This window comes from Oryctolagus cuniculus, chromosome 2, assembly GCF_964237555.1.
Source record: "Oryctolagus cuniculus chromosome 2, mOryCun1.1, whole genome shotgun sequence".
NCBI lineage: Eukaryota > Metazoa > Chordata > Mammalia > Lagomorpha > Leporidae > Oryctolagus > Oryctolagus cuniculus.
Window position 1 is genome coordinate 19,751,292 of NC_091433.1, and position 12,864 is coordinate 19,764,155.

Consider the following 12,864-nt stretch of genomic DNA (forward strand, 5'->3'; position numbering starts at 1 on the left):
GATCTATTTTCAAATAATCTATTAGAACCCTTACATCTTAAAAAACTAATTAAAAACATTGCTGCGATTTCAAACCAGCACTTGGATCTTTTACATTCCACCCTTGTCTCCCAACAAAGTGTTCTCAGATACAGAGTTGTAATAACTTTGCTCTCCTCCCTGTGCCAAGCACACATCTCCACCAACGGATCTAGAGGTAGCTCCCACCTTCAAGCAATCCACATATTTATGCAGTGCGATTAAAACGATTATCATTAGAGGTCTGCACAGAGTCAACATTTCACAATTACAGACATGACATCTGGTTAAGCCTCAAAGAAAATTCTAGGCAGAAAAAAAGGAATTAAAGCACGCGGCCATCTCCCCCTTTTTCTTAATGTGCACTAACCCACTTTCCAGTTGAACAGCGAATGTTTCTGTGTGGCAGGCAATGCAACAGAGAAGCAGTGTGTGTTTTTAAGCTGGAGTCAGAAGATTCGCAGAAACTTGCACCATGATTTGATTCTTCATAGTTTAATACACTTTGATATATCAAACAATTCTTTCACTATTAACGAGAAGTTTCTAATGTTACCTTTCTTCCAATTGCACCATTCTGCTTTTTTGGAGGAGGCGGCTCAAAAATACGCTGCTGCTGCTGAGGTGGAAGCGTAGAGTACAATGGAATGATTTTAATGTCACCAACTTCAGGGCCCAAATCATCAACCTCACGCTTTATTCTTTTACAGGCCTCATCAATTTCCTACAAAATACAAGTTGAGTCTTAAAATGCTGAAACATTTTACATATTTATCATAATCTTAGCTCTATGCAGTTTATTTTATGTATACAATTGGCTTTCATTACATAGACAGCCTATTTTCAATTTAATAATCAAAATTCAATAGTATTTTCAAAAGAACCCAACAAACTTTGATTTCTGTATTCAAATGAATCTGTAACTGCCTTATTTGCATTCAACACACCTTTTCGTAGAATCAGATTTCCTAATTAATTCTCAACAAATTGTACTAAAATTGAAATTTCTCACCCAGGAATATTTAACTGCACTTATGACCTTTTCAATTTTCACAATCTAAAGGAAACTGATGTGCTAGATATTTTAAATAAGCTAATTAGGCTTTAATGTCACATATCACTAATGCAATTATGTGGAAGATTTGCTTCATTGTGTCTAATAAGAACAAACACCTTTACAGTATCAACATGGATATTTAAGAACTAGGCTAACCCAAAATCTTAAAGGAGCGTCAAAATTTCCCCCATCACAGAAATGCATTTGCATTCAAATCAAAGTTCAAAGGGAAGAAGACATAACAAAGAAAGCGATGGTGAACCACAGCAGTCCTGGGAGTGGATGAGGCACAGCGGCCAGATGTTCTCTGCTCTAAAACATAATTCATTTAAACCCAGAAATTAAACAGATATTAGGCAGTCTGTACAATGAACCAACAAATTAAACATTAGTCTCATTAAATAACCTTTTACTGGAAAACAAGAATTATATAAGAGGATAGGGATTTTTGGTTTAAGTTATTCAATATTTTTATTATATTAAGGTGGAATTATTTTTCTTAGAATAATTTTTAAATCGAAGTACACCTTTGCTTCTATGTCAGAGTACAAAGCTCTTGGGTACATAAGAACAAAGATTGTTTTCACCTATTTGATGCATACCAGTTTTCTTAATATAAGGTTATTTGTCTACAAAACTGTGATACAGAAAATTACTTTTAAGGACTCAGTGTTAATAGAGCCCTTTGAGATCTCAATCTCATAAAAAATGAAAGTAGGATATTATTAATTAAAATATAAATATATATAAAACAAAGAAACAAATATTTTTAGAAACTGCTTTCAAATGCTGTATCTAGATTAGAATGCCCCCTGCTGGCATGCAAATACAAAATTAAGGTCCATTATCAAATTAAAAGGATTTGAACTTAAAAATAAGACCAAAATTTCTAATACTCAGAATACCTGCAATTATCCTAACTTTATTACATCATGACTGGAAAATAAACAGAAGTCACTTAATATACAGATTTCAGATATTAAGAAAGTGAAGAAAGCATGCATTTACTCTATTTTTTTTTTTATTTGACAGACAGACAGTGAGAGACAGAGACAGAAAGGTCTTCCTGGCCGGCGCCGCGGCTCACTAGGCTAATCCTCCGCGCCTAGCGGCGCCGGCACACCGGGTTCTAGTCCCGGTCGGGGCGCCGGATTCTGTCCCGGTTGCCCCTCTTCCAGGCCAGCCCTCTGCTGTGGCCAGGGAGTGCAGTGGAGGATGGCCCAGGTGCTTGGGCCCTGCACCCCATGGGAGACCAGGAAAAGCACCTGGCTCCTGGCTCCTGCCATCGGATCAGCGCGGTGCGCCGGCCGCAGCGCGCCAGCCGCGGCGGCCATTGGAGGGTGAACCAACGGCAAAGGAAGACCTTTCTCTCTGTCTCTCTCTCTCTCTCACTGTCCACTCTGCCTGTCAAAAAAAAAAAAAAAAAAAAAAAAAAAAAAAGAAAGGTCTTCCTTCCATTGGTTCACCCCCCATATAGCTGCCACAGCCAGAGCTATGCCGATCCGAAGTCAGGAGCCAGTTGCTTGCTCCCAGTCTCCCATGCGGGTGCAGGGGCCCAAGCACTTTTACCATCCTCCACTGCCCTCCGGGGCCACAGCAGAGAGCTGGACTGGAAGAGGAATAACCAGGACTAGAACCCAGCACTCATATGGGATGCGAACACCGCAGGTGGAGGATTAACCAAGTGAGCCACGGCACTGGCCCTGCATTTACTCTTGATCTTCCAGTATTTTAAGATGGCAATCACAAGTTTACCTGGGAGTGGACCACTCAATTTGCTAAGCATGTATGGAGCTAAAACAAAATGACACTGGCATGAGACATAAAGGCTTCCTCTGAACTGTTGAGAAAAAAATCCCATACTGTTTCCTTTTTATATAAACAAGGCTCTAGAGTCTTAAAATTCTATAGAAAAAAAAAATCTACCTGAAGCTTAAAGTTCCAAAGAGTTAACCCTATCAGCATAGAATGCCATTCATCAGAATATAAACAGAAAAAGAAATTGTGAACTTTCCAAGCATCCATCAGCTATCTACTTAGTCATCAGCAATACTGAGAATTAAAACAGAAGTTCAGGAATTTCTAAATTGAGGAAAGATTTTTCAGCTACAAAAGTAAATTATCCAAGTACATTAATAAATTACTTATCAACTCATTACATGTTGAAAACAGGTTACTGAGCAAAACTAAAGAACAAGTTGCTTAAAAAATGGTTTCAGTATCAAATTTCAAATATTTAAATAATTGATATTTCACTTACAATCATTTTCATATCTTACTGAGTAGCGTACCTTTCCTAAGGACTTCTAATAAGCAATAATTTTAATCACAAATCCAGATCTTATACATTAACATAACACTCTAGAATTAAAATCTTCCATAACCTTTCACCAAATTTTTAAAAATTTAATAATTTTCACTTTTATTTGAAAGGCAGGAAAACAAAGAGATAGGCAGAGATCTCCCATCTGCTGGTTTACTCCCCAAATGGCTGCAAGGAACATTAGGACTGTGTTAGGCATAAGCCTGAAACTCAATCTGGGCCTCCCCTGTGAGTGGCAGGGGCCCACGAACTTGAATCATCATTTCCTGCCTCCAGGGGTGTGTGTGAGCAGAGAGCTCCATCAGAAGCAGAGGAGCTAGACTGCAACCAGGCAGTCAATCTGGGATGCAAGGGTCCCAAGTGGCAACTGAACCCCTGTGCCAAATGTCTTTTTTCCCTTTTAATCTAGGCTCACCCTCCCAAATGGTAACAGATGATTACAGAAGCACTACTGTTTTTTGCACAAGTGATCAAAATGGTAAATATGACTGCAAAAATCCATTTTAAAATTTCATGGATGTTATTCACATTTATGAATTAATGATTTCTCAGAATCTGCCATTTAATGAATCAAGTGACAATAACAAAGCTTCACAGAAAAGATGAGCAGTGTTTTACAAACTAGTATAGTTAGGTCAGTTCTAAACAAAAATCAAATACACAAAATACACATTAGGTGCTCTACCTACTACTTTCTCCCCTAAAGAGCTTCAGATTCAAGACTAGGCACATAAACAAACTTAAAACCTAACAGTATATATGTTCACAGTTTATAACTACTTCATTTCACGAAAAACATCACTTCAGGGGCCAGTATTGTGGCACAGGGAGTAAAGCTACTGCCTGTACCACTGGCATCCCACACAGGCATCTGTTCAAGAACCAGCTACTCCAATTCTCATCCAGCTCCCTGCTAACGTGTCTAGAAAAGCAGTGGAGAAAGACAGCCCAAGTCCTTGGGCCCCTAATCCACATGGGAGACCCAGAAGAAGTTCCAGGTTCCTGGCTTCAGATTGGCCAAGCTCAGGCCACTGCAGCAGATAAAAACCCCTTTCGCTGTCTCTCCCCGACTCATTTTGTAATTCTGCCTTTCCAATAAATAAATAATTTTTTTAAAAAAAGCTGAAAGCCACAGGGGCATTTACTGCCTTCCTTCCCACAACAAGATTCAGTTACCAAAATCTAAACTGTATTAAGTTGGCTTAGAGAAAAAAAAAAAAAAGCCTTTAAAGGTCCTCATCATGAAGCCAATGCAGTATTTCTGATAGAATTATCATATGCTTGTTTATCAAAGTATAAAGACTATTAAATACAGTCATTTATGAAAAGAAAACACTGTGCACTTTAAAGTGAGAAACCAGAGAGAGCAGACACAGGAGGACAAAAAGATACCTCAACTGTCCCAATACAAATAAGGAAAAAACTAAAGTCCATGCATAATTTATTCAATAGATTTCCCACATATTAGGAAACTATTCTACCAAAACAAACTAATACTTAATCCATTGGCCATATGTGAAAAAAATTCCTTCAGGAGAATATTAGTCATTGTGCTCACAGCCATTCAGCATTTGGCACAGCAGTTAAGATGCCATTTGGGACACACACATCTCATAACAGAGTACAGGGAATCGTGTTCCCAATCTTTTTGTTTGTTTCCATTTATTTGAAAGGCAGAGTTAAATAGAGAGAAGAGACAGAGATCTTCCATCCACTGGTTCACTCCCCAAATGGTCACAATGACCGGGGCTAGACCAGGCTGAAGCCAGGCATCAGGCACTTCCTCTGGGTCTCCCAAGGGGATGTAGGGGTTCAAGGACTTGAGCCATTCTCTGTGGTCTTCCCAGGTACCATCAGCAGGGAGCTGGATCAGAAAAGGAACACCTAGGATCAGAACTGACTCCCATATGGGATGCCAGCGTTGCAGGCCATGGCTTTAACCCACTGTGTCAAAACACCTCCAACCCTTGCTTTTTGATTCCTGCTAATATGCACAAGGCAGCAGGTGATGGCTCATGTATTTAGGTTCCTACCACCCATATGGGAGACCTGAATGGAGTTCCAGGGTCCTGTTTTTGACCTGGCTCAGCCTCAGCTGTTTCAGCATTTGGAGTGAACCAGTATAGGTAAGATCACTTTCCATCTCTCTGTATTTCAAATAACAAAACCACTTGACTAGTGAGTCACACAAAAATAAACTAAGAGGTGGGTTTGGTTGTGATTAAATTAATATTCTGTTTTAAATGAAGGCTGAGAGTTTGGTCCCTCGTCATACTAACCCCCATTTCATCACCCAGAATCCCTGGGGGTTTGGAATGGCTGCTCTGGTGAAAAGCACGTACACAGTCTATTTCCAGTACTGCAGAGTTCTGCTGGACAACAGTACTCTAGAAGTGAATCACTCAAATCCCGAGGAGCATCAGCATTATCTGGACACCTATAGAAATAAGCTCACCATGACCAACAAAATCAGATTCCGCAAATCTTCTAGGTGGTCTCCATGAATACTAGCTTCAGAAGTATATTCTGGGAGCCAGCACTGTGGCATAGCGGATAAAGTTGCCACCTGCAGTGCCAACATCCCATATAAGCGCCAGTTGGAGTCCCAGCTGCTACACTTCCAATCCAACTCTCTGCTATGGCATAGGAAGGCAGCAGAAGATGGCCCAAGGACTGCACCCGTATGGGAGACCTGGAGGAAGCTCCTGGCTCCAAACATTGGAACAGCCCAGCTCCGGCCTTTGAGGCCATCTGGGGAGTGAACCAGCAGATAGAAGCTCGCTCTTGCTACCCACTCTATCTCTGCCACTGCCTCTCTGTAACACTGCCTTTCAAACAAAGAAATAGTTAAAAGAAAAAATTATATTCTGGAAAATTCACAAGGCCCATGAGATCAAAAGAAAAAAAGCTCATAACAATCTCTATGAAATGGTTTCCTAAAATGTTGTTTTATCCAAATAGCTTTTCTTGCATTTAGCCTTTGAAGAATTTAATAGCATACCTATAAATGCCCTGCTGTAAATAGAAATAGTAGGCAGGCACCGCGGCTCACTAGGCTAATCCTCCACCTAGCGGCGCCGGCACACCGGGTTCTAGTCCCGGTCGGGGCGCCGGATTCTGTCCCGGTTGCCCCTCTTCTAGGCCAGCTCTCTGCTGTGGCCCGGGAGTGCAGTGGAGGATGGCCCAGGTACTTGGGCCCTGCACCCCATGGGAGACCAGGAAAAGCACCTGGCTCCTGCCATCGGATCAGCGCGGTGCGCTGGCCGCAGTGCGCCGGCCGCAGTGGCCATTGGGGGGTGAACCAACGGCAAAGGAAGACCTTTCTCTCTGTCTCTCTCTCTCACTGTCCACTCTGCCTGTTAAAAAAAAAAATAGAAATAGTACACTTGTGGGGCAAACACTGTAGTCTAGTGGGTGAAGCAGCCATCAGCATCCCATATCAGACTGCCAGTTCAAAACCCTGCTGCTGTTTCCTATCCAGCTCTCCATCAATGTGCCTGGGAAAACAATGAAGATGGCTTAAGTACCTGGCACCCTGCCATCCTTGTGGAAGACCAGGATGGAGTTCCTGAAATCTGGCTTCCACCTGGCCTAGCCCAGTCCTTAATGCCATCTGGGGAGTAAACCAGCAGATGGAAGATATCTCTGTCACTCTACCTCTCAAATGAAAAACTTCTGAAAAAAGAAAAGCTACTACACATGAAAATCTGTTGTCTAAAAATGAAGTTCTAACTAGGAAACTTCACTGATCCCTTCAATCCTCAGCACATGCAAAAGAACGAACAAAAAGAAGACAAACATTTTGAGGGTGGATGGACACCTAACTTCACTCATAACCAAAACAACCAATTTTGAATTGAAGAAATGCATGATTTTACAGGAGCTGGGATTCCAATTCATGCATCAGCAAAATAACACAACCCAGGCTGCATCAAAATTGATACAACTGCTAAATCCTGAAATTCTAAAAGCACTTAACACTCTTGCTATAATTAACACAATCAGTCGCCAAAGAAAAAAAAATTTCCCAGAGTACATAAATAAAAGGGTCATGTTTAATATGTTAGTACAATCAGGTTGAAGAAAAACTTCAAACAACGGGATAAGAAAAATATAGTTAATATCTAAATCAAGGCCGCTGCTTGATAGAAATGTGTCAAAGGCTATTAACGAAGGAAACAATGACAATACCTCTTGACCAGTTAAGAAAAGCAGAAGATCTCCCTCCTCCTCTTCACACATATGAATCTGGATCACTGTTCGGATTGCTGCTTCAAGATAATCTCTCTCCGGTTCTGGAGTATAGAAGATCTCAACAGGATGTGTACGCCCAGGAATAGTTAAGAGTGGACAGTTATCGAAGTAAATCTGGAATTTTCCTGCATCCAGAGTAGCACTCATAACTATCACCTGAAAGAAAACAGTAAACTACTTGAAATTGTCTTCAAGGGTTCTTACATGGTCTCAAAAAACAGAATAGTAAAGGTAAAAATATTTTCATTGTTATCTATTATAAAGCTTAAAAATTTCAAATACACTGTGATTTAAATATCAAATGCAGAAAAGCCTGAACTACAGCAAGTTATGTTATTTATTACAAATTATTTAAAAATTTTAAGTAAAACATTAAACATGTAAATTTACATGAACCAACACTTTCAAAACCAAAACTTGGGGACCCGCACCATGGTGGCACAGTAGGTTAATCTCCACCTACAGCACCAGCATCCCATATGGGCGCCGGTTCTAGTCCCCAGATGCTCCTCTTCCAATCCAGCTCTCTGCTTTCGCCTGGGAAAGCAGCAGAAGATGGGCCAAGTCCTTGGGCCCCCCGTACCCACGTAGGAGACCGGAAAAAAGCACCTGGCTCCTGGCTTCAGATCAGCTCAACTATGGCCGTTGTGGCCATTTGGAGAGTGAACCAATGGAAGGAAACCTTTCTGCTTCTCCTCTCACTGTCTGTAACTCTGCCTCTCAAATAAATAAATAAAATTTTAAAAACAAAACTAGCTGGTGCCGCGGCTCAACAGGCTAATCCTCAGCCTAGCGGCACCGGCACACCGGGTTCTAGTCCCGGTCGGGGCGCCAGATTCTGTCCTGGTTGCCCCTCTTCCAGGCCACCTCTCTGCTGTGGCCCAGGAGTGCAGTGGAGGATGGCCCTGCACCCCATGGGAGACCAGGAGAAGCACCTGGCTCCTGCCTTCGGGTCAGCGCAGTGTGCCGGCCGCGGCGGCCATTGGAGGGTGAACCAACGGCAAAGGAAGACCTATCTCTCTGTCCACTCTGTCAAAAAAAACCACTTATGAAATTATATGTCAAAGGACTGATAAGATAATGTCAGAAAATATTCAGTCAGCTTTAAACCCTTAACACGGCAACCCTGGCCAAGATCTAAGCGGTATAGGAGAGAGAAAAAAAAAAGGAAGACACAAGTGTAAACAAATGTCCTTCTGATGAGTGCTTGTCCTGGTAGTTGTTCCAGCGTTATCAGTGATTTTGAGGGCTGAGATGACAGGAATCTGAGCAACAAAGACACTGCTTAAAGAAATGAGCCCTCTTGTACGTAATGAAGGGATGAAAGACAAGGTGAGCAACAGTTACAAAAATATGCTAAAAGGGGCCAGGACGGTGGCATGGTGGGTAAAGCCACTGCCTATGGCTCCAGCATCTCATATGGGCACTGGGTCAAACCCCAGATACTCCACTTCTGATCCAGCTCCCTGCTAATGTGCCTGGGAATCCAGAATTAGATTGCCCAAGTGTTTGGGCCCCTGTACTCATGTGGGAGACCTGGAAGATCCTGGCTTCAGATCAGCCCATTCCAGCCCTTACAGCCATCTGTGGTGCAAAGCAGCAGATGGAAGCACTCTCTTTCTCTCTGAAACTCTCTTTCAAATAAATAAATTAATTAATATGCCAAAAGAAAGGATCAGAAACTAGTAAGATATGCCATAAAAATATATTACTGGGGCCGGTATGTGCTCTAAGTTACTGCCTGCAACACTGACATCCCACTTGAGTGCTAGTTATGTTCCTAGCTGTTCCACTTCTGATCCCACTCCCTGCAAATGCTCCTGGGGAAGCAGTGGAAGACGGTCGCAGTATTTGCGTCCTGTTAACCCATGCAGGAGACCTGGATGGAGTTTCAGGATCCTGCTTCGGCCTTGGCCCAGTCCCAGGGTTGTGGCTATTTGGAGAGTTAACCAACAGATGGACAACTCATCAGTCTATCACTCTTCATCCCCACTCTGGAGAAATAAATTCTAAAATAAAGACCTAGCAAAGTTAGCAGATTAGAAACAAAGATAGATACTTTTGGTGGCTTCTTTTACAGGTAGTTTTTTTTTAATGGCTGATTAGTGATTAACCATGAAGTAAGTGTTTCCCATTTCATACACATACACAAAGAACTAAATGAGCAAAAGAAATTATTTCACCTTTAAATCTGATCTCTGTCTTACAACTTCCTTTAGAACACCCATGAGAATATCTGTAGCCAGTGTCCTTTCATGAGCCTCATCAAGAATTATTACACCATAACGTTCCAGGAGGGGATCATTCATAGCTTCACGAAGTAACATTCCATCAGTCATATACCTGTATTATAAAGAACATGTTCATTTATGTTAATTTTAAAAGCATGCCATAAAAATGAAATGCAACAATAGGTAAATCAAATAAATTGTTTCATAATCAATTGTAAAATTAAGCTTAAAAAGACATTTTATAACGGTATGCATCTAACAAGTCAGACTTCATCATATCTTGTGAAATTTGAGTTTAGCATGAAAATGTATTAAGAAAACCCAATGTTTCTGATCATGTGGCTCCACAGAAATACTGAAGCAAAATTACTCATTTAAATAAATGAAATTCTTAGAACTTTTTAGCAAATCCGTTTTCAACCTGCAAAACAAAACCCACAAACTCCTTTAAGCTGCTTCATAGCATCACACCACTGAAATGTTAACAGATACAAATACATACTTTGTTTAAAAGCACTAACAATTTCTTAAAAGCTAACAATGAACTCCTGGTTCAAAAGAATCGACAGAATGTGAGCCTACCTTGCCCCCCATGAAAATATCCTAAGGAAGCACTGATTAAATTCCTGACTAAGGGAAAGGTAGCATCAACACTATAGAAATACTGCCACATAACAGGAAGATAAACAGCAAAGGACATCAGACTGATGCATAAATCAAAAACAGATGAAAACCAGTCTTAAAAACCACCATAGAGAAGGCAGCTAATATGGAATTAGGCCACATGCAAGATTCAGGTAAAAATGAAACAATCAGACCAAGGGTAGTTTATGTGGGTAAGTCACCTCGCCTGTGCACTCCACTTTGGCTTGCTGCCATCACTAATACAAAACAACTCCCCTTAGTCTGGCACCAAAACACAACACAGCATGCCTTAAAATGCTGAGTCTCAACTCAGTTAAACAGAAAGTCTTAGTTTTATTTAGATTTAAAACTGGCACAAAAATATCTGAAATCATCATTTATGATTTCACCACTTTGGCTCTTTTTCATGATTGGGCTAACCTAATCTTTCATAGAACTGATTTTTTTAGGCTAATCTCATCTGTTGGAGCTGAAAGTTCAACAAATTCACCGTATACAACAGTGAATCCTCTTTATTTCATCTAAAATTAATCCTAAATTTAGTAAGACTTTTGGCAAACAAGTCCATCTTTACTCCACTAATATACTATTTCTTCTTCTTTGGTATTATTTTAAAAATAAACTACCACATTTCTAGAGTAGACAAGAGTATTAATTGCAACATTAGTTCATGTAAGAGCAGGAATGAAAAACACTGCCCATTAAACTACGATGCAATAGTTAACAATAGTGCAGCACATTGCATGAATCATCACCACCATAGGCTGGATATTTCAAAGCAAGAGCTTTGTCTCTTCTATATAACTCTGCCTTTCATATAAATAAACACATCATTAAAAAAAAAACTAGCAATAACCTACATATAGTCTTTTTTTTTTTTTATCTGACAGAGTTAGACAGTGAGAGAGACTGAGAGAAAGGTCTTCCTTCCATTGATAACCCCCCAAATGGCTACTACGGCCGGCCTGGTGCAAATCCGAAGCCAGGTGCTTCTTCCTGGTCTCCCATGTGGGTGCAGGGCCCAAGCACTTGGGCCATCCTCCACTGCCTTCCTGGGCCACAGCAGAGAGCTGGACTGGAAGAGGGGCAACCAGGACTAGAACTCGGCGCCCATATGGGATGCCGGCACTGCAGGCAGAGGATTAGCCAACTGAGCCATGGTGCCCACCCCTACATACAGTCTTAATATTTCAAACATTTTTTTCTGGCTTTCATTTTAGAAAAACATTCTTCCTTTTCTGTGATCTTTATTCCTTACTTGTGATTTTACTATGAACTGTACACTTGGGATGTTTCAAAAAAATTCACAACTATAAGTAACTATTACAGGAGATTACTGTGCTTTTCAAATGTGAATTGGTTATGTCAATTGGGAATCAGCTGTAGTAATTTGCATGTGTCTATTTCAAAAAAAATATTTAAAGTATGTTGGGTTTTTGGTTTTTTAAATTAAACAGTCAGTTAGAAAACTGAACAGTGTTTTTACCACACACACACACACTGTTAAACTGTCTTTGGTTAACTTAATTTAGACTAGAGCTTCTTACATTTTAATGAACACCAAAATCACCAGAAAACTTGTTAGAGCAGATTGTTATCAGCACCTTGAAGCTTTCTGATTAAGCAGATTTGGGATGACACCCAAATTTTATATTTGGAATCAGTTCCCAGATGATGCTATTGACTTTTTAAGTAAATCTTGACCCCCAAACTGTCAGAAAACACTGTAAATAGGCAGGTTACTCAGTAAAATGAGAGTTGGGCTACCCTGAAACATTTTTGTTTACTAATGCATTATCCGGACTTCAAAGTTATAAAATATCAGTTTTATTATTGTGATTCTTTATTGTCCTGACTCACTCCTTACTTAACCCGGGTCAGTGTTTCATTAGTAAATCTTTTTTTTTTTTTTTTTTTTTTTTTGATAGGCAGAGTGGACAGTGAGAGAGAGAGACAGAGAGAAAGGTCTTCCTTTTGCCGTTGGTTCACCCTCCAATGGCCGCCGATGCAGCCGGCGCACCGCGCTGATCCGATGGCAGGAGCCGGGATCCAGGTGCTTTTCCTGGTCTCCCATGGGGTGCAGGGCCCAAGCACCTGGGCCATCCTCCACTGCACTCCCTGGCCATAGCAGAGAGCTGGCCTGGAAGAGGGGCAACCGGGACAGAATCCGGCGCCCCGACCGGGACTAGAACCCGGTATGCCGGCGCCGCAAGGTGGAGGATTAGCCTATTGAGCCACGGCGCCGGCTCTCATTAGTAAATCTTAAGGAAATGTGTTATGGTTGCTATAGGACCACAAGCACCTGGTTCTGCCTTTCCTGTGTTCTCTATCGGGTG

The 12,864-nt window shown here is 41.1% G+C and overlaps 1 protein-coding gene across 1 annotated transcript in view; it reads right to left on the bottom strand.

The window, feature by feature from the left end:
• Nucleotides 1-12,864, bottom strand: part of DHX15 (DEAH-box helicase 15) — a 56,410-nt gene that overhangs the window by 19,383 nt on the left and 24,163 nt on the right. The window contains exons 4-6 of the mRNA XM_002709378.5: nucleotides 9,836-9,995; nucleotides 7,590-7,808; nucleotides 575-742 (exon numbers count right to left, since the gene is read on the bottom strand). Coding sequence (XP_002709424.1) covers nucleotides 575-742; nucleotides 7,590-7,808; nucleotides 9,836-9,995 — 547 coding nt within the window. The remainder of the gene's footprint in view (nucleotides 1-574; nucleotides 743-7,589; nucleotides 7,809-9,835; nucleotides 9,996-12,864) is intronic.